The sequence below is a fragment of the Podarcis muralis genome, chromosome 6 (assembly GCF_964188315.1).
Source record: "Podarcis muralis chromosome 6, rPodMur119.hap1.1, whole genome shotgun sequence".
In the NCBI taxonomy this organism is placed as follows: domain Eukaryota; kingdom Metazoa; phylum Chordata; class Lepidosauria; order Squamata; family Lacertidae; genus Podarcis; species Podarcis muralis.
This window is the reverse complement of record NC_135660.1, coordinates 85,045,787-85,072,230: the sequence shown is the minus strand read 5'-3', so window position 1 is coordinate 85,072,230 and position 26,444 is coordinate 85,045,787. Positions and strand designations below refer to the sequence as shown.

The 26,444-nt window shown below is 41.7% G+C and overlaps 1 protein-coding gene across 2 annotated transcripts in view; it reads left to right on the top strand.

Moving 5' to 3' along the window:
- The window catches only part of ADK (adenosine kinase), a 208,474-nt gene that overhangs the window by 148,758 nt on the left and 33,272 nt on the right, over positions 1 to 26,444 (top strand). For both annotated transcript variants that reach the window (XM_028729084.2, XM_077930650.1), the window contains exons 8-9: positions 16,406 to 16,441; positions 21,628 to 21,742. In XM_028729084.2, the coding sequence (XP_028584917.2) occupies positions 16,406 to 16,441; positions 21,628 to 21,742 (151 nt within the window). The remainder of the gene's footprint in view (positions 1 to 16,405; positions 16,442 to 21,627; positions 21,743 to 26,444) is intronic.

The following is a 26,444-nucleotide window of genomic DNA, read 5'->3' as shown; positions in this document are numbered from 1 at the left end:
AGGCAGCATAATGTCTTGAGCCAGCCCTGGTCATAATGATGTATTTCATTATTCAATTATTATTGGATTTGCGCCATAAGAACATAGTTCCAATGATGTGCTGACTCAACCAGCTAGAATTTCCTAGTGAGCATGGGCATTTAAAAACAAGTAAAGTTCTGTTCTAAACTTTCAACATTCCTTTTAGTCCTCTTTGTTTATGTAAAGGAAAGCAATGAAATGTTAGTTCTTTGAGAAAGTCAACACACTCAAAAGTAAAATTGTGGGGGCTTTATATCCAGAATAGCAGAGTACAAATCTGGAGTGTTCCACGCATGTAGTGTGTTTCAGATTCCCTGTGTTGGTCATGCAATCACTCCGCTTGATAATTGGCACACAGTTTATTGGCATCTGAATTTATTATATCATGTAATAATTATAAATCCCATATTTGCTGATGCAGAATTTTTAACAGCACTCTTCTTTACATTAGAAACAAAATTCAGTTAATTAGCAACTGTGTTTTTTCTAGAAGCTGGAATTTAGAGCTTTTGCCCCAGCCATTTACAACTTGTTTTTCTTGGAAAGAGCAAAGTATTTGAAAATAGTGGGGAAAGGGGCCCTCTAATTTCCTTTTCTGCTGAGGAGTGCAGAGCCCCACTTCTCCCGTCGACTCCGGGAATATTTCATTTTTTTCCCTGCCTTTAAGGGTATATAAATAAAGCCTACTGGCAGAATTTACATTATCTTTGTACCTAAGCCAATTTGTAAAATGGTTGTAAAATTAAATCATATAATTGGAAGGGCTATTTAAACATTAATTGGTAATATGATACGGAGCAGCTCAGCGTTCCCTTTTGTCCAGATGTGGACAGAGTTAATAGAAACTTTTAAGACGTTTGTAGTGTGTTGGAAATGTTGCTTTAAGGCCCGGCCCCAGAAGGTCTCTTTCAAAAAGAGGCTTAGCCCAAAGCCCCAGAAGCTGGGGGTGGCAGGAGTGAGCCTGTAAGAGGCCCATTGCGTTGCTTCTTTTACTCTTTGTGCAACAAATGGAAATGTTTGCAGTCATCACAACTTCACTACTGGTTCTTGACATAAAAGTAAATATTATACATGATGACTAGATTGCACTGCCTTGCCCCATTTCTAGAACTGCTTCATAGAAGCATAGGAGGCTGCCTTGCACCCAGTCAGACCATTGCTCCATCTAGCTCAATATTACGTACACTGACTGCCAGCCAGGGTTTCAAACCGGGGACACACCCAAGTTTATCTGGAAATACCAGAGATTGAATTTAAGGATCTTTTTTATTACTATTAAAGATTTTCTTGTTTTACAGAAGTATGTGTAATGTCTCTCGTATTTTTTCCATGTAACATTTTTACAAATCCGTTGAGACATTAGGGGGGGAGAAAAAAGGGGGGGAAGATGGGTGGGGGTGGGGTGGAGTGGCGATGTTTCTATTATGCTTAATGTATGTAGGGTTTGGTGTCAGCGTTGCTTGTGCTGTTCACTTGTGTTCCTTTGGTGGTGAGAGAGGTTGGGGTCGGCCTAGGGTGTGGTTGTTTGTTTGTGATTGGCTGTGGTGGTCTTTGTTTTCGTGTGTGAGTGGGGTGGGTGGGTGTTTTGGATCAGGTTAGCCATATTGATTTGTATGCTGTTGGTGGACTATTGTCATTGTCTTGTTGGGCTGTGTATGTGATAAAGGGGAGCCATACCGGGGTAAAGGCGTCTTCTTCTGTTGGTCAGTTTCAGTTTATTGCTTAATTTTTCTAGTAGGGCTGTTTCCCATACTATTTGGTACCATTGGTCCATGCTTACTCCTGACAGGTCTCTCCAGTGTCTGGTTATGGTGTTTCTGGCTGCTGAAAGTAGGTGGGTTATGAGTTCTTCAAACCCCCTAGACGCAATCAAAAAACAATGGGAGAATGACATAGGCTATGAGATTAACCCCACTCAATGGACCAGAATGTGGTCTAAACCCCCCTTTAAATCCATATCGACGAAAAGAAAAGTATTTTTTTTTTAACCTTGAATACATGACTTTGAGAAGAGCAGAAGCAGCTGGGAAGAGAGGCGTTCAGGGATATTTTAAAAATAGTTTTAGAAGTTGCGTGTCCTTGTTTCTCAATTTGATCCTTTTACATGGTTTTGTATGTTTTGTGGTATTTTATGCGTTTTGATTTGCTGTTATTTTTATTGATTATGGATCGGTAATTCTTTATTGTGATTGATAAGTACAAACTAATTATTATTTGCTGGTGTATAATTTTACTGTTTACTATTAGATTCTGATGGATTGTCGAATGTTGTTTATTTTAAAGTTATTGTGACTTTTTATATTGGATCAGATTGCTACTGTTTGATGTTTTATTATGTTTTTATATGTGTCAGAGTGGCTGGAGAAACCCAGCCAGATGGGAGGGGTATAAATAATAATAGTAATAATATGCACACATAACCTTTTGCTTAACAAGCATCATTCAGGTTTTTTTTTTGTTGTTGTTGTTGTTGTTTTCTATACCACTTTACATTTTTAAGAAAAATCTCAAAGTGGTGTACATCACATTAATTAAAACAGCAAAAAAAAATCTTGCATAAAACATTACTGAAGAAAGTCAAATATAAAGTAGACATTCAAAGCAACACAGTTAACAGGAAACTAAAATATTATCTTAAATATTTCAAAACAAAGCATTGCTAAAGGAAGTCAGATATAAAATGCACATTTAAAACAGCATAATTAACAAGAGAATAAAATATTAAGCACAGAACAGATCTGCTACCGATGCTGCCAATCCCACCAATGGTGGTTCATGGCGGGCGGCTGTGGAAGCTCAGGCTTAGTGACCTGGGCCTGCACTATGAGACAGATGAGATGGTCTCTGGCCTCCTCAGCAGCCCCAGCTCCTGTAGTTGGAGTCAGTTGGGGCCCTCTCCTTCCAGGTCAGGCAGAAAAAGTCTTGCATGTCAGGGTGAAGGTCCTCCAGGACTCACAGTAAAGATGATTTCATTATTTACTATGTTTTACAAATTTTTGTTATCTTGTTTTGGTGTTTATTGGCCAAAGCAGGTGGTTTGAACTCATATGGATGGTAGACACAAAAACAGAATGGCTAAATCAGCTGAACTGTGGAGTCAGAATCTTGTTTCTGCCCTGGTTTTGGAACTGAAACTGCATTGGTCACTCAAGCCAATGGCCTTTGTCAGGAGATGGACAGAGGAGTACAGTGGTACCTCGGGTTAAGTACTTCATTCATTCCAGAGGTCCGTTCTTAACCTGAAACTGTTCTTAACCTGAAGCACCACTTTAGCTAATGGGGCCTCCCGCTGCTGCCACGCCGCCAAAGCCTGATTTCTGTTCTTATCCTGAAGCAAAGTTCTTAACCTGAAACACTATTTCTGGGTTAGCGGAATCTGTAACCTGAAGCGTATGTAACCTGAAGCATATGTAACCTGAGGTACCACTGTACAACCCTGATAATTTATCCCGGCCCTCTAAGAAACTTTTGATCACCCATAGCTTCAAACTATTATCCATCTAGGGCTTCTCTAGGTCCCTTTGAAAACAAACACAAAAGTTTTCAGCATTCTCTTAGATCTTACTTGCCAAGTTGACCCATACCTTCACATTAGAAAAATAATTATCTCAATTTCTTTATCCGCAGTAGATGAAAGAAGCTGCATTTCTGGACATTTAAAGGAACTTGCTTCTGTGTACACTAATCATCAATTTTTAAAATCTTTCTTACGAAACTTTTTTCTATGGCTTGGGGAATGCATTGAATTTCTCCTATAAGGTTTTTTTGTTGCATTAAATATTAATATTTCCATTCCCATGATATACTTAGATATCTAAGTGTAAACATAAATTCTGTAATAATCTTCCAGAGATTTGTGAATCCACCTTAATTTAATATCTCTTTCACGTTTTTGACTGCAGTTTTCATTGTTTCATCAGAAGTTGGTGAGGCCTCAGTTTAAGTCACCACTTCGTTGGGGGCTCATTTATTAATTTGTCATGAGGTTTTTCGTTTGGAAGTGGATACAGAGTGTGTTTGGGATATAATTTTATGTTGCAAGTCTGAAAATGGGCCCTGTTCATCCATGCATTTTCAAGAGAGGAAGTAAGATGGAAAACATTCATTGCAATCAGTAAAAACCTGTTACATTTGTGTAAAGAAAGAAAAAAAGATGTTCTGAAAAATGTGATATGATTCATCTGTGTTCTTTCAATGAAACAAGGCCTCTTAACCCTAGGTTTTTAGTCCTAATTTTATTACTCCTTCCAGTAATAAGCCTTGAGTCTTTTTGCAGTCTTCTACTTTCTTTCAAACATCTATCGCTCATTAAAGTCCTTTTAGATTAGATTTAATGGTAGCTCACATTGTGCTAATTTCTTTTCAGTCTGTAGTCTTTTTGATTCTAATCATCCTTCACCAGTTTTCATTTCAATACTTTTTGAAGTGTGGAATCTCATAAAGAGCAAGATTCCTTTTTCTTTGTGCAGTGCCTTGATTTTTAAAACAGTCCTATTTATATAGATGTTTATAGATTATAATAAACTGTATGAAAAAAACATATGAGAGATGCTGGACTAGGGAGGAAGTGCTGGTAGCATAGGTTTTACAGTTTGGGGATACAAAATACAGGTCTAGATAATAGTTATTATTTGTAGCGGAATTTCAGTATGGCTCAGATGCATAGAACTGTTGCAGCTTATTACAGATGGATACAGTGGCAATTTAGCTCTAAGTGATTTCTTTTCAGCTGTGATCTTCTGGCAGGTAACTGTGAGGCTATTAAGTAAGGAAATAATTATTAATGAGACAATAGTAATAGCATGCAGCTAAATAATGATAGCAAAAGCCTTGGAACTTTTAAATTTTGCCGCTGGAAACCTGAAGAAGCAGCTTAGACTCCATGCAATATGATCTTCTTAGTTATTTTCCTGGTTTCCTAAAATAATTTGTATTTTTTTAATACAAATCAGCACATCCATAATAGGAGCACAGACTGTCACTGCTAGAGAGTGTCAAACTTCAGAATTGATGTCTTTCTAATCTAACTTTCTCTTTTCATGGAGATAATAATATTCCTTGCTTCTTCATGATAATCTACTTGCCTTCTAAGCACCAGAAGATAATCTTAAAGGTGTTTGTTTGTTTGTTTGTTTGGTTTGTTTGTTTGTTTGTTTTCTGAGGCTGGTTCATCTGTGTTTATTTGTGCTCCTGAAGCCCTTTATAGGTAGGAGTCCCACACACATGTTGAGGAGCATTATGTAATTATTAAATCTCCCATACCAAAGACATGCATGCCAGCTAAATTATAAATCATGATCCTCCAAGTCCAGGATGTCTGCTTTAACCAATGTAATCCGTTCTCTTAACCAGCACAGACAGGCTGCCTCATAATAAATCTGGCAGGGCAAAGCCTCCTCTTTCTTTTGTATCTGTCATAATTTTATGTTTAACTCTTGCCTTTTCCCTCGCCAATAAATTTAGAAATGCCCCTCTCCCATTCTTTGAAGCATCCTGGGTAATAGGTTCATTTTGGTAGCTGAGATTCTGTCAAGTAGGGAGACCTTCATAGCAGGGTCTTAATGTTTTCTTTTAGATGCTGGATAGTCTACATTTCATCAGTTGCCATCATAGAATTGTAGAGTTGGAAAGGACCTTGACTAGTCCAGAGGAGGAAGAAACAGGGGGGGGGGGGGCCTGAATGGTGGAAGCCTGAGCTGAAGGGAACTGCACTTCAGTTGCTTGGAAAGAGGAACCAGCAGTGGCGTAGCGTGGGGGGTGCAGGGGGGGCCGGCCGCACCGGGCGCAACATCTGGGGTTAGGGCAAATCCACAGGTTAGGGGGCGCAAATCCACGGGTTAGGGGGCGCAAATTACTTGCCTTGCCCCGGGTGCTGACAACCCACGCTACGCCACTGGGAACCAGAGATTCCCCCCTGACTTTGCTGCAGAGCGGAGAGCCTCAGGTGGAGGCTTGGGAGGGCTTGTGGCTGCTAAGAGGGGAGCCAGAGCAGGAGCCCAAACAGTGGGATGCAGTCCTATTGCTAAGATCCAGATGCTACCTTCGCAGTTGGAAATGTATCCACTCACCCCCAAGGAGCGCATGTTTGCAATGCCAACATTCCCGCAGGGCAAGCGACTCTTTTTTCCTTTATGATTAAGAAACCTTATACCATACATTATACGAGGGGTGTGAATTAGAAGAAATAAGAACTATTTTTTAAAAATGGGATTGAAACATGATAACCAGGCTTTTGCAGAGGGAGAGAGGAGGGATGCCACCATTCTTATTGCACTGGCTGGGGGAGAGTAGCTTGGTTTGGATGCACCGGGTGAGGTGCTGCAGGGGGTCCCACAGCAATGCTGTAGAACAGAGTGTGAGAGGCAGGGGGGTGCCAAATTTTAGCATCACACGGGGCGCCACTGAAATTTGAGAGCCCCCAGTCCACCACTGCTCCTTCCTCCTCAGGAGGTTTCCATACAGTTTGGGAGCAATGCACCGGGTGTCCCATGACTCTTATATCCGATGTTATATTATGTGTCTTTTCTTTTTCTTTTTTTAACTCTCCAGTATTTACCTACTTAAATTACTACATTTAATTATACTGACATGTCGCAAAACCTCAGTGAAGGTACCCTTTTGAAGATTGTGGAGGAAAGGAGCGGTTTCTCTTGCAAAAACTTGCCCTGTAATAAATAAAGGCTATCACTAATGTTAAAGGGGGGGGGCTACCTATACAGTGGTACCTCAGGTTACATACGCTTCAGGTTACATACGCTTCAGGTTACAGACTCTGCTAACCCAGAAATAGTGCTTCAGGTTAAGAACTTTGCTTCAGGATGAGAACAGAAATTGTGTGGTGGCAGCGTGCCAGCAGTGGGAGGCCCCATTGGCTAAAGGGGTGCTTCAGGTTAAGAACAGTTTCAGGTTAAGAACGGACCTCTGGAACGAATTAAGTACTTAATCTGAGGTACCACTGTATTTAAGTTTTTAAAAATCAAATAGGGGGATAAGGATAAATTAACTGTAGCAGTACAGCAAAACCAAAATAGCTTCACAAATATACCAATTCAAGGCCAACTCTTGAAGAATTGTTGGCATTGATTCACAGAGCATCATCATCTGGGCTTCTTCTGGACCAAGACCTTTGTTTTTTAATTTTATAATATATGGCATTCAGACCTAGAAGTACACTAAGACACAACTGTTCTGCTCCTGGAAGTTTTGACTTCCCATATCTTTGTTGTGTCTGGTATCTCAGTCCTATGTTAACTTAGAAGCAAGTCCCGTTCATTTTAAGTGTGCTTAGGAATGTGGCCCTAAACAGGCTTCATCTGGTTATAAACTGAGCATTGATCACTTTTAACAAGCTACATTCCAGCCACTTCACTCCTTCTGGAGTATAGATAGTCCCACATAATAAATACCAAGGAGTCAGCCACGGTGAAATCTGTGCAAAAGTATAAGTGCTTTTAAGCTAGAACAAAAATAAGGGAAATTGTTACTGACCTAAGAAATCTAGAAACAACATGAAAGTGAAGCCTGCCACAAGGTCCTGACACAAATAGCAGTTACCTTTTTTTATTGCTATCTCTTGAGCTTTATCTCCAGTTTCCTGCATAAATGGCTGCTGTTCTGCTGAAAATGAAGGGTGAGAGTTAACTTTAGGCGACAGAACGTATTTCAACAGCTCTTCCTCTACACACTGTTTCTATGCAGTGTGAAATTCTGTGTGCTATTTGGTTAAAAAAAAAACGCTTCAAAAACAATAACTTTGCAGTGCATTTAAATGTTCATTATCGCTAAACAAGTTAGATTGTTAGGGTTTGCTACTGCATTTTAAAATGCGACTGATTATAAATCGGTGTCACGATCTGAAGTGGGGCAAAGAGTAGGGGCTTCAGGAAAAGGTACCAATGTATAAGTCTCCTGTTGAAACCCAATGTGCTGAAGGAGTAGGATGGAAGCAGTGTGCGCTGCTTGTGTGTCTGGATAACAGAGAAAGTTTATCAAGGCTGAAGAACAACTGCTGTTCAAATCCTGTGTCCCCCCCCCCCCCCGAAAAAAGAATAGATTATGTTGCTGGTTGTACGTTTTGGTGTTGGGGTGGGGCGGTTATGGCTTTGTGTTTCGTTCTTTTGCTTTGCTTTGCTGTTGTCACACGCCATGCATGAATGAAAATGCTGCATTCTCCCGGGAGCTGTAAAGCTTCTGTGAAGATTGTTTATTTCCTTAATCCCTTCTCCTTTGTGAATCCTGATGTCAGATAGAAAATGGAAAGCCTTTAATATAGATATTATCACCCTTATTATCACCTGCACTAGGGAGTGTCCTCGCTGCCTGTTGTTACCCTAGCAATCGCCATATGTTGCTGCCTCTCTGAGGTTAGATTTTTAACCTGACTACCTTCTCCCATGTGAGGTGCCTTTGGGGGGTAGCACAGATGGCCCACTGCTTCTTTCATTATCTTGCACTTATGGTCAATCGTTGCTGAAAGGCGTCCTTTCATTTTGAACTTTCTGAGCTATTTGGGACATGCCAAATATCATTATTAGCAGCAGTTGCTGCAAAGGCGTGAACCCCGAGCCGAAAACCGTAAAGCAAACATGATTCCTAACAGCACTGAGCGCAGCTCTCAGAGAAAGGAAGAGATGGGAAATCTGACTAGGATGTAGCAAATTTAACCTCCTCCTAGAGTACAGGTAGTCCCGCTTAAGAAATACTAGGAAACCAGCTATAATAAAATTCACACAAAAGTGCAGGTGCTTTTAAGCTGGAACAAATGGATGATGCCAATCTTCTGCTGCAGCCAAGGAGCCTTCTGAGGGACAGTGAGAGGAAATTCTGCAGGAGGGATTTAAAGGAGGCAAGAGAAACTGTTTGGCAGAAGGACTGATCTTACAGCTATTGTCATCATATACTACAGCAAGCTGGGGGGAGTGCTCTTCACATGTAATAAGCACCTTGGAAAATGTCACAGAGGTAGGAATGGTAGGAAGAAATATATGGAGCAGAGCAGATATGAGTTCTGAGGCAAGAGCAAAAGATGGGGTATGGCGCATTGGAATGCTACTTGAAGGAACATAATTACCGTATTTTTTGCTCTATAAGACTCACTTTTTCCCTCCTAAAAAGTAAGGGGAAATGTGTGTACGTCTAATGGAGCGAATGCAGGCTGCGCAGCTATCCCAGAAGCCAGAACAGCAAGAGGGATTGCTGCTTTCACTGCGCAGCGATCCTTCTTGCTGTTCTGGCTTCTGAGATTCAGAATATTTTTTTTCTTGTTTTCCTCCTCCAAAAACTTGGTGCGTCTTGTGGTCTGGTGCGTCTTATAGAGCAAAAAATACGGTACTTATATTGGGGCAGGAGCTAGAGGGCTGAAAAGTGGTGTTCAATTCATCAATAGTAATCATAATAAAATAATACTAATTAATAATACCTTGTGTATGGAGTGTTTCAAGAGGTGGCAAAAAGACATATCAAAATTTGTCTGGCAGGGCAAAAAGCCCAGAATAAACTTTAAGATCTTAACTGATGCAAAAGACAGAGGGGGGTTTGCCCTGCCGGACTTGAGACTCTATTATGAATCGGCAGCGTTCTGCTGGCTGAAACAATGGCTGCTTCTTGAGAACACAGACATTTTGGATCTGGAAGGGTATGACAATAGATTTGGTTGGCATGCATATATATGGTATGACAAGGTAAAAATACATAAAGGTTTTAAAAACCATATTGTCAGGAAAGCACTATACAATGTTTGGATAAGATATAAAGATCTACTGGAAAGTAAAACTCCCAGGTGGCTATCACCAATGGAAGCTAAAGAGACAAAAAAACTTAATATGGAGTCCAAATGGCCAAAATATTGTGAAATTTTAGAGCAAGATGGCGAAAGGGTTAAATTACAGAGTTACGACAAATTAAAGTCTAAAGTACGAGATTGGTTGCACTACCTTCAGATAAACGAGGTATTTAAACAGGACAGGAAAATAGGTTTTCAGATGGAGAGGTTGAAATTGGAAACAGAATTGTTAGAACCCAATACTAAGAACTTGTCAAGAATGTATAATTTGCTGCTGAAATGGAATACACAAGATGAAACAGTAAAATCAGTTATGATCAAATGGGCACAAGACATAGGTCATGATATTATGTTTGATGACTGGGAAAGGTTATGGAATACTGGTGTTAGATTTACGGCTTGTAATGCTTTGAGAGAAAACATAATGAAAATGATCTACAGGTGGTACATGACCCCAGTCAAATTAGCAAAAATTTATCATCTGCCCAATAATAAATGTTGGAAATGTAATGAAACTGAAGGTACTTTCTATCACCTTTGGTGGACCTGCCCGAAGATTAAAGCCTACTGGGAAATGATCTATAATGAAATTAAAAAGGTCCTTAAATGGACATTTTCTAAAAAACCAGAGGCTTTTCTCCTGGGCATGGTGGGCCAATTGGTGCCAAGGAAGGACAGAACTTTTTTTATGTATGCTACCACAGCAGCAAGAATTCTTCTGGCAAAGTATTGGAAGACGCAGCAGCTACCCACTCTGGAAGAATGGCAAGCGAAGGTGATTGACTACATGGGAATGGCAGAGATGACCGGCAGAATCCGTGACCAGGGGAGTGAGACAGTGGAAGAAGATTGGAAGAAATTTAAAATATACCTTAAAAATTGTTGTAACATTGAGGAGTGCTGAGATGTTATGGTGTTAAGAAACAGAGAATTGCAGCTGTAAATCATGAATTTAAGGGAATTATAAAGAAGATGAGTTAATTAATTAAATGGAGGGTTGCTGTTAAAAGGAAAAATAAGGATGCAGAAAAAGGGAGGTATGGGGAAGTCCGGGAAATAAGGTGAAGGAAAATGAGTTTATGAAATTATACATGTTTATTTGTTTGTATGTTTTATTTTGTTTTACTGTTTGTTGTTATTACATGTTTGGAAAATTAATAAAAACTATTTAAAAAAAAAATACAGTATGTCCCAAACTTTTGGTCTTTCTTTGGGAATTGAGTACTGAGATAGACTCTTATTTATTTATGGGGAATTTTGTCTGTGGTGGCATTGGTAGTTTTGCTGAGGTCAAGGGAAGCCCAGTCTTTTTTCCTCTGTGTTTAGATTAGATTTTTTTTCTGCCCCCTTGGACAGAAAATGTGGTTTGGTATAAACTGGGTAGCAACAAGACATATTTGGAGTTGGCTACAGAAGAGGGTAAAGATTAAGTGCCCGGCCTTACTGCTTTCCTGCGTGGCAGAATGTGTCATTTCTCAAAAGGGACACCCTTGTCTTCTTGCTCCAGCCTTGTGACCTGACCTTCCATGTTTGTTCGTACAGTAAGAAAAATCGTCACAGCTATTCTGAAGGAAGTATGGCATGCTGCAAACATTTCATCTGTCTGTTGCCATGGACTATTGTGATGTCATCTTAGATGGATTTTGAAGGGAATTGGACAAAGGCGTGGAGGATAAATCTATCAATGGCTACAAGCCATCATGATCTTCAGTTACAGAGGCAGTATATCACCCTATCCCAGTTGCTGAGAGCAACCAGAGGAGAAAATCATTGCATTCACATCCTCCTTGTGGCTTCCCAAAGGTATCTGATTGACCAATTTGGGAAATGGGATGCTAGACTAGATATACCAGGGGTCAGCAAACTTTTTCAGCAGGGGGCCGGTCCACTTTCCCTCAGACCTTGTGGGGGGCCGGACTTTATTTTAAAAAAAAATATCAACGAATTCCTATGCCCCACAAATAACCCAGAGGTGTATTTTAAATAAAAAAACACATCCTACTCAGGTAAAATCACACTGATTCCTGGACCACCCACGGGCCGGATTTAGAAGGCGATTGGGCCGGATCCGGCCCCTGGGCCTTTGTTTTCCTACCCATGAGATAGACTTTTGGTCTGATCCAGACATAGCTGCTCTCATATTGAGAAGGTTTGGAGGTAGAGAGGGAGCTGGGACCAGCTGCGCTTGTTGCATGGCACCCTAACAGCATTTGGACAGTCCTCTTTTACTTCTTATTTCCAGCACCAGAGTATCTTGTCTGGCACCATAGCAACTGCAGGGCTCTTCCCACTTCAAATTTTAAAGCATACAACCACAAACGTAAAGCGTGAGTACCACAAACAGATGTTTATAATAACCAAGTCAGTCTTACAGGTATCCTTAGGATTGGGCCTGGATTGACTGTAGTGCTTGCAATAGCCCTAAAGCAGCAAAAAACTCCATCTTCCAAGCAAAAAAATAGAAAGCATTTTAAATAACTGGAAATAAACTTGCACTCTACAGATTGATTCACAGATAGGCACAAAGCAGTATCAGAGATTCCTGGCCAAATAAAAGTTTGGCACAGATGTTAATGTCTTCCCCTCCCTCTCACCTCAGAATAGACTTCTAACTTCCTCTTTCAATTGCATGACTAAAAACTTGAGGTTACAAATATCATCTGGCTCCAATACATCTTGTTTAGTTTTTGTTCCTATTTTCTGTGGACTTATGGCTTCCATTACTACTCTTCTCCCCCCCCCCCTTTTTTTTTTTGCATTGTCTGTGTCCCAGTCCCACCTAAGCCTTTCTGGATTTTATTGTAGTTCATTAGAAGTGCATTGCTTTATCTTGGAGGCTTTCGGGCTCTTTCCCTCCCCACCCTGCACTCCATGTATGCCTTGGCTTTGTTAATTGCATGCTGCTCTAAGAATACACGGCACGATACCTTTGAACCTTACACTTTGCCTTGACAGCTGGGGCTAGCAAATGCCACTGACAACGGGGAAGTGTGTGTGGGGGGGGATCTTTTGTAAGTAAATTGCCAATGTGGCTAACCTTGCTGGAACCCAATTGTTAAGGCTGTGATTCAGTTTTTCTGTCAAACTCAGTTCAGGCTAACCTGGCTGGCCTTCTGCTTCTTCAGTGATCAGCCTGAGGAAGTGTGCTTTCTCAGCTTATCAGGTTTTATTAACTTCAGCTTCCTGCTGCAGTAATTGTTTGTTCCCACTTCAGCTTCTTAGAATGTCCACCAGAATGCCTTGTCACCGGTGCCTGAGAAACATGTGCACATTAAATACTTCCTTGAATTATTTGCGGCGCAATCCACCAGAAAATTCTCCTACCTACGCAGGCCCCGCTGAAATGCGTGGGAGCACTGTAAGATCACTTCTTTTGCAGTGCTCCATTTATCTCATCAGCAGTCCTCCTCAGCCAATTGTACTTGCATTGCTTATGTTTAGTAGTCTGCAAAGGTCACTATTTCTCCGCTGATGTTATTCCCCTGCAAAATGGAATAGTAAAAAGGCACCGGCGATAATGTAAACTGAACAAGTGATAGTGAGATTGGCCAAAAGTTACCTCCTGTTGTGAAGTGAAATGCGAGTAACGGGGGAAATGATTAAGATACTTTGGAAAATAAGTAAAAGCTTTATTACAAATGGGGCTCCGTACATAGAAATATGTTAATGTTTCGTATGTTGGCCCAGTTGACATGTGGTGTGAACATGCTTGTGTGCAGGTACCGTATTTCTCGCTCTATAAGACGCATCAGACCATAAGACGCACCTAGTTTTTGGAGGAGGAAAACAAGAAAAAAAATATTCTGAATCTCAGAAACCAGGACAGCAAAAGGGATCTTGCTGTTCTGGCTTCTGGGATAGCTGCGCAGCCTGCATTCGCTCCATAAGACGCACACACATTCCCCCTTACTTTTTAGGAGGGAAAAAAGTGAGTTTTATAGAGCAAAAAATACAGTACTTACAGAAAAAAATCACAACTGCTTTGCTGCTCTCCAGACGCTGCTGCCGCCACAGTACCTGGTGCTAGTGCTACATGCAGATCTGGGTTCATGGTTTGTTACAAGCAGCAAGCCCTATAACTCGTGGTTTGTCTGGGCCAAGACAAACCATGAGCCCAGGCTTAGCCATGATGCTGAGCCAAACCATGTCTTAGTTCTGCAGCAGGGCATGTGGAGAAGGAGTGAAATGGCCACAGTTTTTCTTCTGAGTACCAGCACACTTGTGCATGCCATGGTTTGGCGTTACATACTCATTTTATGTCTTCTAGTCTTTTCAAATGGTACATTTTCAGTGAGGGATATCTGAAGGTCTGCTAGAGGAACTGTCTTCTGCTTGCACAGGTAGACTTCCTCTACAGTGGTGCCTCGCAAGACGAAATTAATCCGTTCCGCGAGTCTCTTCGTCTTGCGGTATTTTCGTCTTGCGAAGCACGGCTATTAGCGGCTTAGCGGCTATTAACGGCTTAGCGGCTTTAAGAAAAAGGAAACAAACTCGCAAGAACTCGCAAGACGTTTCGTCTTGCGAAGCAAGCCCATAGGGAAATTCGTCTTGCGGAACGACTCAAAAAATGGAAAACTCTTTCGTCTAGCGAGTTTTTCGTCTTGCGAGGCATTCGTCTTGCGGGGCACCACTGTACTATATTCTGCACTGCCACCTCCATGCAGCCACCAAATGCCACCAGCATTGGAGGATCCTCTGGGTCAGATTTGGAGGTGCGTGGAGGCAGCAAAGGCAAGGAAAGGGAACTCCACTTGTGCAGCACTGGATATTACCCAGTATATGTAAATTATCTTCAGTGATGTCTTCATATTAGAACCAATTAGGAAATAACATTACTGCTTTCTCCCCTGTTCTGTGGTTGTATTTAAAATCACACATTCAAAGGGGAGCCATTAATGTTTGATATAAATATGAAATAACGACCTTCTGGTGCTCTAGTCCTACTTGAGGGATGAAGAAGAGTTCAGTTGCCTAAAGCTGTGAATAAGACATCAAACTGTTTTAAGGGATTCTCTCATTAATGGTTGGATGTGTTGTTTTATTTGAAACACTTGGGGTTCTTTAATGTGAAATCAATGACAAATAGCTTTCAATATGTTTGCAGCTAAGCACCAGGCTAATCCTTCAATGACACCATGAATGTTGTTGATTGAAATTATATTTTAAAGCTTATAACTATTATATGAAGCTGTAATCAAACCGTATGATTTAAAAATATCGGAGGAGTCCTGCTGCATCAGCCGAAAAACCCGCCTAGCTGAGCACTCTGTTCTCACATATTTCAACCAGATGTCTACAGGAAGCCTGCAAATGTGATGAAAAGGTGTGGTCATAGAATCATAGACTCACAGAGTTGGAAGTAGAGTTGGAGGGAACCCCGTGGGTCATCTAGTCCAACCCTCTGCAATGCAGGAATCTCAACTAAAGCATCCATGACTGATGGCCATCCAACCTCTACTTAAAAACCTTCAAGTTGACCAGTGGTTTTCAGCCAGTGTGCTGTGGCAGCCTGGGGTGCCTTGAATGATGGTCAGGGGTGTGGTGGGCAACACTGGCCTCTGTCCCTCTTTCCTTCCCTCCCTCCTCTGATGCCCTCTCACATCTCTGCCTCCCCAAGGCTTGCACAGCTGTTTGCTGCTGCAGCCCTGGCTACAAGCTCCCCAGGTGAATGGTGCCTCTGAAGCTGGCCAGGGGGTGCTTCCCAGGCCCCTGTGGGGCAATGTGAGGAGGCCCTTCTCTTTGGGGCAGGGAGGGCAGCTCAGAGACCAGGCGGTGCAGCTGCGGCTGCCCAGAAGACTCCCAAGGAGAGGGGAGAGGAGACTGAGGGAACACTCTCCAAGGGAGGGCGTTCAAAAAGGGGTGAGAAGATGTCAGTTCTGCAGGCAAGGGGTGACATATCTGGGCTCCTGAGCCCCACAGGGGTGCTGCAGAAAAAAATTAGTTGCTTAAGGGAGCCATGGACTCAAAAAGGTTGTAAACCTATAAAGTAGACAGATCTTTTGAGCAGTTCTGAGTTAAAATTCAGTGTTAGGTTGAGCAGGAAACTGCATGTTTCATATTATACCGAACTGATGCTGGAAATGGCACCTCTGTATTTTTATTCTGCTCTCCTCTGAAACAGCCAAGGGTCATATACCCTGATTTGTGGCTTCATCACATGCTAATTTCCTTACCAGCGGTGTAGTCACAACACGGGGTAAGCGATCCTAAACGTTACTGGGGAAAGGTGAGGGTGCTGTTTGTAAATTTGGCTCTCCAGCCTCACTGCTGTGGCCTTTGGGAAGTGTGGTAGAAATGATTAATAGTGAAAAGTCCTGTGGTTAACTGTACCCTTTTCTGTTAAAGGCCATTAGTCCAAAGTTACTTTGCCAGTGGGGAGGAGAGCACACATTTTCCTTCCATCTCTCTGAAGTGTGTTGACACTTCATTGCTATCTTGTCAGGGGAAGAAGCAGCCTTTTCATCGCAAGTAACTGAACAACTGCATGTGGGCATATTGAGATAATTATGTAAAAGGAGACTGCCTGAATGAGCTTCCAAATGTGTTATTTCTTTATTATCTAGCACTTTATAATTAACTGTTCCCTTTTTATTATTATTTCAGGAAGCTGCCACTTTTGCTAGAGCACAAGGCTTTGAGGTGAGTTAACCTATGTTGCACGCTAAACAGATTCTAAAGGGTTTTTTTCCCCTTGCTGATAATGAAGTTCTTTTGGACAGTGATTGATGTGCTATTATACTCTCCAAGCCTCGCAGCAGTTGCCATAGAAACTTGGCAGTCGTCATGGTTTCTTTGTTCTGCCAGCTCAGTGTTATGACGCACTCTGCTAGGTCTGCACCCAACATCGCCTACAGATGTTATTTATTGAATTTTGAAAAGCCTCTTGGGAAGCTGAGAGGTTGGGCACGGCTTCAAGCTGCCTCTGCAGATATGGGGCCTGTCAGTTTGCTCAGTTAAAAAGCCACCTCATTAGCTGAATTACACTCCATAAAGATCCAGTGCTAAAGCATTGGTGAGGCAGGACTAAATACTGAAATATAACACCATTTTAAATAACTTAAACTCTGCCATATGTGGATTATCGTCATGCAAATGAATTTTAGTAAGGTGGTATGTGGAATTGTTAAGAGCTGATTAACGTAAACCCTGCCTTTTACACTCAGTCTCTTTTGGAGAAGTGGGCTGTTCTTTTGTTAACAGGCACAAGTGGTATTTTCCATCTGGGTTTGTACAAATGTGCAATCTCCTAACAGCCACACACAGTCTCTGTCTTTTGTTTAGTCTATTGTGCATCATTTTTAGAGGATCTACTCTTGACTTTAGTATTTTTATTTGCGAGTGCTTCAGATTCTGGAGGGTTTATCAGTATACCGTTTTCCCGATAGCCTGATCAGGAGAACTACTACCTATAGGACATGGGGACTGTTTCCTAGCGTTCACCAGACACTATATAATGTGACAACCAATGTGTTTGATATTAAGTGATCCTTGCAGTCCAATGTACATGATGCCTTTTTCTGTGCATGTGCATCTGCCTTAACCCCTCAAGTGTTTTGTTCATCAGGCAAATACATCAGGAAAGCTGATGCTTGGGCTGTTCAGTTCCCATTTGCATTATCAGACCCACACAGTTAGGGGACCATACGCTGATCTGATACTTTCCTTTGGGTCTGGGCAAGTACAAAGGAAGAGAAAGAGAAGCACATCTGTGGTGTGTCTTTGTGTGTATGTCCAATTTGGATTGCTTCAAGATAACTCAAAAGCAACACACATCTGCGCCATCTTTATAATGTTAACGCAATATGCTTTGCAGTTTTATTTGGTGGTGGCTGCTTTTATAGAAATGAAGGGTATGCAAATTGAAAGTGGGTTTTTTTTTACAATCTCTATTAGAATAAACATGATTTGTCAAATAAAACAGTGTTTTAGGTCTTCACGATTTAGCACAATTTATTTGAAATCTATAGTATGGTATAGTAGAACAGCAAAGAGTGGAAGTCGTGTATTAGCCTTGCCCTTTTTATGTTTTCATTTCTTCCTTAAGCTGAAAACCTGGGGCATGCCTGGTTTAAATTAACACCGAGTGACAAAATGCTTTTGCAAATGTCTGCCAAACACCTTTTTATTAACCTTTCCATTAGCACTTTCTTATACTTCCTAGCACAGTTTCTGCTGAACATCCTAAATCTGCCACGTCTGATTTCACTGCATTAGCAAAGTGCACAGAGATTGTGATCTTATCCCATATTGCCCCCTTTGCTTGGCAGCAAGTGACATATCAAATCTGCCAATGGTGATGTATGATGTTTGATAATGTGTCCATTGAGGGTTTTTATTCTGTAACTTTAACATTTCCCCAAACCTCACAGCGAAAAAGGAGCAATGAAAATGGTTCACCATTAGATCTTTTTAGAATCATGAAAACTAAAGGGAAAATTATAGTAGAATAAGGGCTCTAATTGACTGTGGCTTGAGAACATTATCAGAAGCTGCCTGGAGGTCCAGTATACACAGTTGCCCTTAGGACCTATAGCATAAGAAATATTAAATAAGCGCCTTTTCTTCCTTAGCACAACCTATATACTAAGACCATCCTCTCTTAGTATAAATTGTGCTTCTGATTCAGGCCAGAGTCTCAAATCTACATGAGAGCTACAGGTCTGAGTTCTGGTAATATTTGATGATGGACTGAACCACTTTGGAGATGGGTGAGGGAGCCACATTATTAATATAGGGGGTTACATCCACTTAGAAAAAGGAATGCATCCTGGAGAGCATAAGCTAGTGCTAGTTATTTAAGTGCAGGGAGGCTTTCCATTTGGAGGAAAAATCCACTCTCCCCAGCTTCACTCTAAAGTGGTATGTTGAGCAAAAAGCTGTTTAAAACTAGATTAAAATAAGGAATTAACATAAAACTGCAGAGCAGTAAGATTCCGTGGTAGCAAAAAGAGCAAACTTTGCAATCAACTGTAAGTAGAGACAAAGAGAACCATTTTCACATGGCACCCAAAACTAGCTCCAGGAGAGGGGATTTCACAATTGGGGTGCCACTACAGAAAAGAACCTGTCCCAAAGTATCACCCAATGTGCCTCTGGGGACAAAGACCTGTGTAGAAGTACTTAATGACTAGGGAGGTTCCTTTGGGAGCAGAAAGTCCTTTTTAGGTATTTGTTGTGCCTGGCAAGCTTTGTTCCATTGCTACTTGTGTAACTCAAAAGAAGATGCGATAAAAGAATGTCATAACTGTTTGCACTGCATAGAGAGATTTTGTAAAAACCTGCAGCTTTGTACTTTGACTGATTAAGGCTACTACTAGACATTATGGGAGAGGCATGACTGCCACCAAAAACAGCTCTACATTTCCTCCTTTCTGTGGTAACTTCTAATAAAATTATCTGTATGCCTTTTTAAATTAGTCTGCCATAAACTTTGGAGACAAATAACCATGGTTTTATTTCCTGGTTAAGGTCAGTTACACCTGGCACTATGTTTTGGATAATATATATTTTAACAAAAAATCAAAAAGGGGGGGGGGATCTCAGGCAATAAAAAGGATTCAGAAATATGCAGTGAGAAAAGGCAGTTTGCATGCTAGTGAGATAAGCAACATAACCTCCTGTAAGATGATCTATGGTTTCCTGGGACTATGCAGGCTCTGGGAGAGGAGCTTGTAACTGTTTTCTCCTTTCTGGTCTGTTTTACTCCCACATCGCAGTGCGCTGAGCCACAAGCCAAGATTTGGCTTTGCAAGTTATCTGAACCCAACCTTGTGGTTAAGGTCTTTCCTCCCTAACCACGAGCTGTAACTAAGGCTTGTTCCTGGCTACAGCTTGTGGTTACCGAGGAGAGAGCTTAAGTCCAGGATCAGATGACATGCTAAGCCAAACCTTGCCTTATCTTAATGCTTCATGGGGGGTGAAAAAAAGACTGGGAAGAAGCAAGGCAGCTGAGAGCTCTTCTTCAGGAGCCCATATATTTGTGTGGCTTACTCTAATATGCAAACCAGGCCAGAGCAGTGCAAAGCAAGAAGCAAACTAGGTGATGGGAATTGCTGATACATGTCTTAAAAGATGTCCCTGCTAAGGATTTAAAACGAAGAGCCTTTTGTACTTTATGTAGTATTGCAAGAAAGTCAAATTGATTCTAGTGGGATTTTGGACACAATTAATTAAAACCACTTCAAATATAAGAGGATCGTGCTAAACAGATAACAGCTTACAATATGCGGTGCAAGAATTTGTATGTCATAGAGTCAGACTGATTTGTACAATCACCCAAAAGTTTTGGATTTCTTAGTATAGATTGGACTTATCTGTAACGACACTGACAGGTTGTAAACGAATGTACCAAAGGAGGGCCAACTTACACATGATGAGGGTAATCTTTGATTGGATCTCCTGTATGTTTTATTTGTTTAATCAGGCACAGGAGGCATAAAATTTGATTAGAACAATAATTCTGGGGGACATGAACCTTTTCTCCCATGTAATTTCTTCAGCCTCCATGGTTTTTCCTCCCATCCCCACAGTGCTGCACGAGTGGAGCAGAGTCGTGTGGAGGATTCTCACCCCATATTCTGCACTGCCAAAGAGCCTAGCATCTGTAGTGTCAAATTCTTCAGACTCAGTTTTTCATTTTCTCAAGTGGGCGCTGGGATACCACCAAGTGGCTTGTCATCCTCTAATCCCTTGAAGGCAGGGGGGGGGGAGTCATCACTCCCAGAAGATCTTTGAGTTGTCCCTCCCTTAGAGTGGCAGTTCATTTCTCCTACCTTCCTTGAAAGGGACCTGGTTTTACTGGTGCTCCCCCTGTGTTCCACAAGTCCTGTGCCCTGATTCTTTATTTGTTCTTATTGTCCAAGGTGGAGAGATCAGGCACCACTGATGGGTATTCCATCTTTTTAGCTAAAATAAAGGAACAGCTGGGAGGCTGTGCTTATCTGTAAGAAACCATAGGAGGTAGCCTAAGGCCTCATAGGGCAAGGACAGAAATCTCTTTTGTTACCGTGAGGGACTTACTCCTGTGCAATATCACCTTGGTACAGATCTTTGTTTCCAGTCTCTCCATGATGCCCCTTTTGTTCTTCTCTGCCAATGAGGATGATGGCTGACAGTGAACAGAAAGCCATTCGAAGGGGTAAGGGCTAAAGCAAGGGTAACCCACCCATCCACCCGCCTTGTGCTGCAAGCTGCCTAAAATGCTTAGTAGACATAAACGCAGGTGTTCATTTGTGGATCAACTAACAAAGTGAAGAATACCATGTATGTTCACTTTGGGGAGAACAGTGAGATTTTCCAATCACTCTTGGAGACAAACTATGGCAGCCAAATGGCAATGGCACCAAATTCCTTGCAGAAAAATAGTATTAGTATGAAGTTACAGGGAAACACTGTAATTCTAGAAAAATGTGGGCAACACTAATGTACATGAAGTTTAGTGTCAAGAGTGAAGTGATACAACTTTGGAAAACGTTAATCCGTGCCTGTTAGAAATGCAAGAGAGATCAGGAAAGTAGTGTTTTCTGTTTCACTGACCCTTGTTGGTGTAGGCGTGTGCCCTACGCCACCTTTTCTTAACATTTTTTCACACTCTCCTGTTTCTAAGTGGAGTGGATGTTTCCACATTCATCTTAAAACAAACTGAATCCAACCACAGTTAGTTAAACCAAACAAGGTTCTCAAACCACAGTTTGAATACGAATAGAAAAGTCCGTTTTCATATCTAAAGTAATTTCCTTACATTATTCAAATAAAGTTAAAATCTCAAGTGTGCTCTTTTGTACTACATACAACACATCTTTTGTTTTTCTTTTTGGTGTCACCAGACTGAGGACATTAAGGAGATAGCCCGGAAAGCACAAGCCTTGCCCAAAGCGAACCTGAAAAGACAGCGGGTTGTCGTATTCACCCAAGGGAAGGAAGACACTATTATGGCCACAGGTACGTAGTTTTTAAGCATTATATACAAGGTATATAAGGGAATAGCACTCCATTCAGCATTGGTTGAGTCTCAGTGGGCTACCACATTTCAGAAAGGATGCAGTAAAATGAAAGGGTTCCAAGCAAGGAAGAAAGTTGATTAAAGATTTGGAGTACCGTATTTTTCGCCCCATAGGACGCACCTAGTTTTTTGGGGGGGAAATAAAGAAAGTGGTGTGGGGCTGGGGCGGGGGAAGCCCGAGCTTCCCCCGACCCCAGCCCCCAGAACAGGCTGCTATCCGCAAGCCGTGGGAGAGCTGCGCAAAGTTGCACAGCTCTCCCACGGCTAGCGGAGGACTGCGCGAAACCCGAAGCTTGAGCTCAGCACACCCCAAGCTTCTGGGTGCTGGCAAGCTCTCCGCTAGCCGTGGGAGAGCTGCGTCTCCCACGGCTAGCAGATAGCTTCCTGAAGCCTGGAGAGCGAGAGGGGTCGGTGCGCACCGACCCCCCTCACTCTCCAGGCTTCAGCGAAACCCTGCATTCGCCCCATAGGACGCACACACATTTCCCCTTCATTTTTGGAGGGGAAAAAGTGTGTCCTATAGGGTGAAATATACGGTATATGGTGCCTGAGCATGAAGTGCACTTGTACAGTTGTGAAAAAGAAGGTGGGGGCGGACAGGCAAAGAAGCATCAGAACAGCTGTTCTGGGAAATAAATAGAAGATTGGCTGAACATTTGAGCGTATGTTAGCCATGGCTTAAATCTAGGGGAATCCCGCTTTTGTAGGACAGAACTAGTACTTCAGGAGTTTCTTGAAAACTATGATGATAGAATTACCAGTAACAATACGAATCTTAATACTGATATGCTCTGGTTAGTATCCAATGGTGTTTCCTCTGCTGATGGGGTAAGCCTTCAGAACAAGTTTTAGGGAGGCTGGGGTGTGGGGGAAGAATCACCATAAATTGCCTTCCTCCCCATTCCACTGACAGATGCGCTCCATCATCGTAGGGAATACCACAAGATATATAATATATTTTGCTTCTCCAAAATGTTGCATAAAATTGAGTTTATTGTACTAATGGCCACAATCCAGCACTGCTTGGAATTTTAATCATCCTTGCATGTACACACCTGACACAAGACCTGCTTGTTGGTTGGTTGGTTGGTTGATTGTGTGTGTGTGTGTGTGTGTGTGTGTGTGTGTGTGTGTGTTTGTGTCTATGTATTTTAAGATCAGTGATGTATATTGTAATGTGAGTTGCTTCTTACAAAGCAGGTTGAAAATATTGATTCAAATGATTTTTATTCTGGTTTTATACACTGAGCATTAGCTACTGAATTATGTTGGCCACGAGCAGGAGTTCACCATACAACAGCTGCTAAAACTGTTAATTCTTTTAAGAGGCGGCAATGGAAATGAAAGTGTGTACTGTGAAGTGAATTTCCAGTTGCTTTTATTTGAAAACCCCACTCTAAGGGTTTCCCAGTTGGCAATTTCCCCGTCTTCTGAAAGTGGGCAGGAGGTGCTTTTGTGAAGAAGAAATGATGATATGTGATATTCCAATTTAAGCATTACAAACATGACTGTCTGGGGGGCTTTACATCTTCTTTTTAATTTAGATTGCCCATGCTTGTTTATTAAACAGTGCTGTGGCTTGCTAACCTATACAGCAGGGAATACTGATTGTCATTCGTTTCTGTGCAGCAAAATGTATTTACATACAGTTCAGTATTCTATCGCTTCATCTGTGGTGATGAGCTTCATAACCCTAACGTTACCACTATTACTGCCAAAACATCTACTCCAGTGGCAAGAGTTTTGTTGGATATTTCATAGGTCATAGAGGTTATACGGGAGCTATCCACACAATGAATGTGAATTTTAATCATGGCAGACACTTGCGTCATAACCCCGCAGCGTATCGATACACAATGTTCATTTTTGCTGCCATGGGACTTCCTATATTGCTTCTGCTTCTGAGTCAGCTTTGTCTTAAACCAGCTTTTAAAAACTCAGTATGAGAGCAGTCCGCTCCCTCCCAAATTAATTTATGACCATTCCTTCTGGGACAACTTCAGAATTTAAACAAACCTCCCTGCCTTCTATGGCTGGCTGAACCAAGATGATAATAAGGGCCATTTATGCATACATGTTAGTAGCTTCTGTCACTAAGCATTTGTTTCATTCTTCGAGCTGGAAGTGATAGCATATCCATTAATCCACTCTAAAATACTCTCTCTTTTTTGTAATTAGAAGTGTATTTGAGGACTAATGTTTTCTAAACTGTGCTGTTTGTTCCTTATGAAAAGCAAGTCAAAAGAGGGGATGCCCTTCCTCTTTTTTTAAAAAAAAGCTAAATATGCTTAATAAATTCAAGATGGATAGAGAAGTGTATGCCACAGTGTCAGCTCCATAAGCAAACATGATAAATGTTAAGTCGGTTTTGAGCCCAGGGATAAGCTGTTCAGCACACAAGCGTAGCCGAATCTCTTTGCCGTGTTGTTATTCGTGGCAGCCAAATAAATGTCAATAATAAAAGAGAATTAAAGATTTTCATTTCCCAGAGGCAGTCCCTCTAATACGGCTTGATCTTCCATTTCATTTGTAATTCGTTCTTGTGTCAGGACGCAGCCATTCACCAGGCAGTGTGTGACATGAAGTCGTTTAATAATGATTAAGAACATAAAAATGCATGGCCTGTGGGGCAATTCTCCAAAGATATACCAATTTGTTATTATTTCCTCCATACACACTCATACACCCTTCCTCTCCTCTTGAATATGGATCAGCCTCCTCCAGCCCCGCAAACCGTACATTATAAAATGGTTTATGAGAGATGGGCTAATGGCAGTGGGCCCTACTAGCATGCTCATGAAGGTGTGTGCTTTACGCCACCCAGTTGAGAGAATTTTCTACTCTTTAACAGCAGACAAGTTGCCTTCATAATCTAGCCTTTGTCCTGTGGCTCAAGCAACTTAGATAACAGTGAATGTTTGACTTTGGGAGGATAAAACTGTCATTGAAATTCTACTCAATATTGATCCAGAGCAGATTCCAATGTATAGTTACTCAGAGTAAAAACTTAAACACGTTGCAGGATTCCCCAAAAATAGACCCGAGGCAAGTGTATTTCATCCAGCAGAGAAAGGAACTCATTCTAACTAGGTTGACATTAACGTGCTCTACAGATAGATTAGCTAAGACACCATATACAGTGAGGGGGGGGAAGTATTTGATCCCCCGCTAAATTTGCCCGTTTGCCCTCTGACAAAGAAATGACCACATGATTCTAATCTCAGCTCCTTACATACAGTGAAGATACCAGGTAGCCTGACATCTGGCTGGTTGACAGGGGATCAAATACTTATTTCACTCATTATAATGCACATCAATCTCTGACTTTTGTCTTCTGGGTTCCTGGGGGTTTTCCTGTTGTTATTCGGTCTCTCACAGCTACAATAAACCTACCATTAAAATTATGGACTGGTCATTTCTTCGTCAGAGGGCAAACGGGCAAATTTAGCAGGGGATCAAATACTTTCCCCCCTCACTGTAGAACGTGCGCTACTTCGATTTTGGGTGAGGCCAAGGTTAAGTTGTTCACTGACACACAAGGCATTAGAAAGAGATAGCTTGCTGATTTGTTTAAAAATGGTACCCATTGGTCAGTGTGGCAAAACAGTAGGTGGTTTGCTTTTTAATAAGGTTTTCAAAGGTACCGAAAAAACATGCTGAAAGTACTGTCTTGAGCAAAGATGTGTCAACTCAACGGATGTATAATTATTCTGGGGCAGCAGACAAATGTGTGGAAAAGCTGTGGTCTTAGGGGGCTTCCCCTCCCCCCAAAGACACCCTTCCGCCTAAAACTATTAGAATCCAAATATAGTCCTTGTTCTTTCATGCACAGGGCCCTAGTACTTTAATAGCACAGTTCAAGAGCGGTGCAAGCCTCTCTATCTCATCGAAAGCCTCCCACCTGAACTCAGGGTCTCCTTGCAGATTGCTTGAATAAAGCTTTTTCATAATAGATTGTTTGCATGAAAACCTACACTCACACAGGAAGTTACCTGTGTGGGAGAGGAATTTGTGTCAATTTCCCCACCTCAGTGTGGCATCTCTGGTCTCCTGTGAATGTACATAGGTAAAGGTAAAGGGACCCCTGACCATTAGGTCCAGTCGTGACCGACTCTGGGGTTGCGGCGCTCATTTCGCTTTATTGGCCGAGGGAGCCGACGTACAGCTTCCGGGTCATGTGGCCAGAATGACTAAGCCACTTCTGGCGAATCAGAGCAGCGCACAGAAATGCCGTTTACCTTCCCGCCAGAGCGGTACCTATTTATCTACTTGCACTTGACGTGCTTTCAAACTGCTAGGTTGGCAGGAGCAGGGACCGAGCAACGGGAGCTCACCCCGTCACGGGGATTCAAACCACCAATCTTCTGATCGGCAGGTCCTAGGCTCTGTTGTTTAACCCACAGCGCCATGGTGTTCCACATCACTGTTTACTACACTGGAGTTAATTTCATAAAAAAAAAAATCACTTGTAGTGATACTCCACCATTGTTATGGGTAGGGTGAAATCTTACAGCCCAATTGAACCACACTCACAGAAAACATGTGTATTTATATTATATTTGTATTGTTTCCTAAAATACATATATTTTGTATAGTTGCTCCCAAGGGAAGGGCTCTACTTAACTTCTTATAGCAAATCAT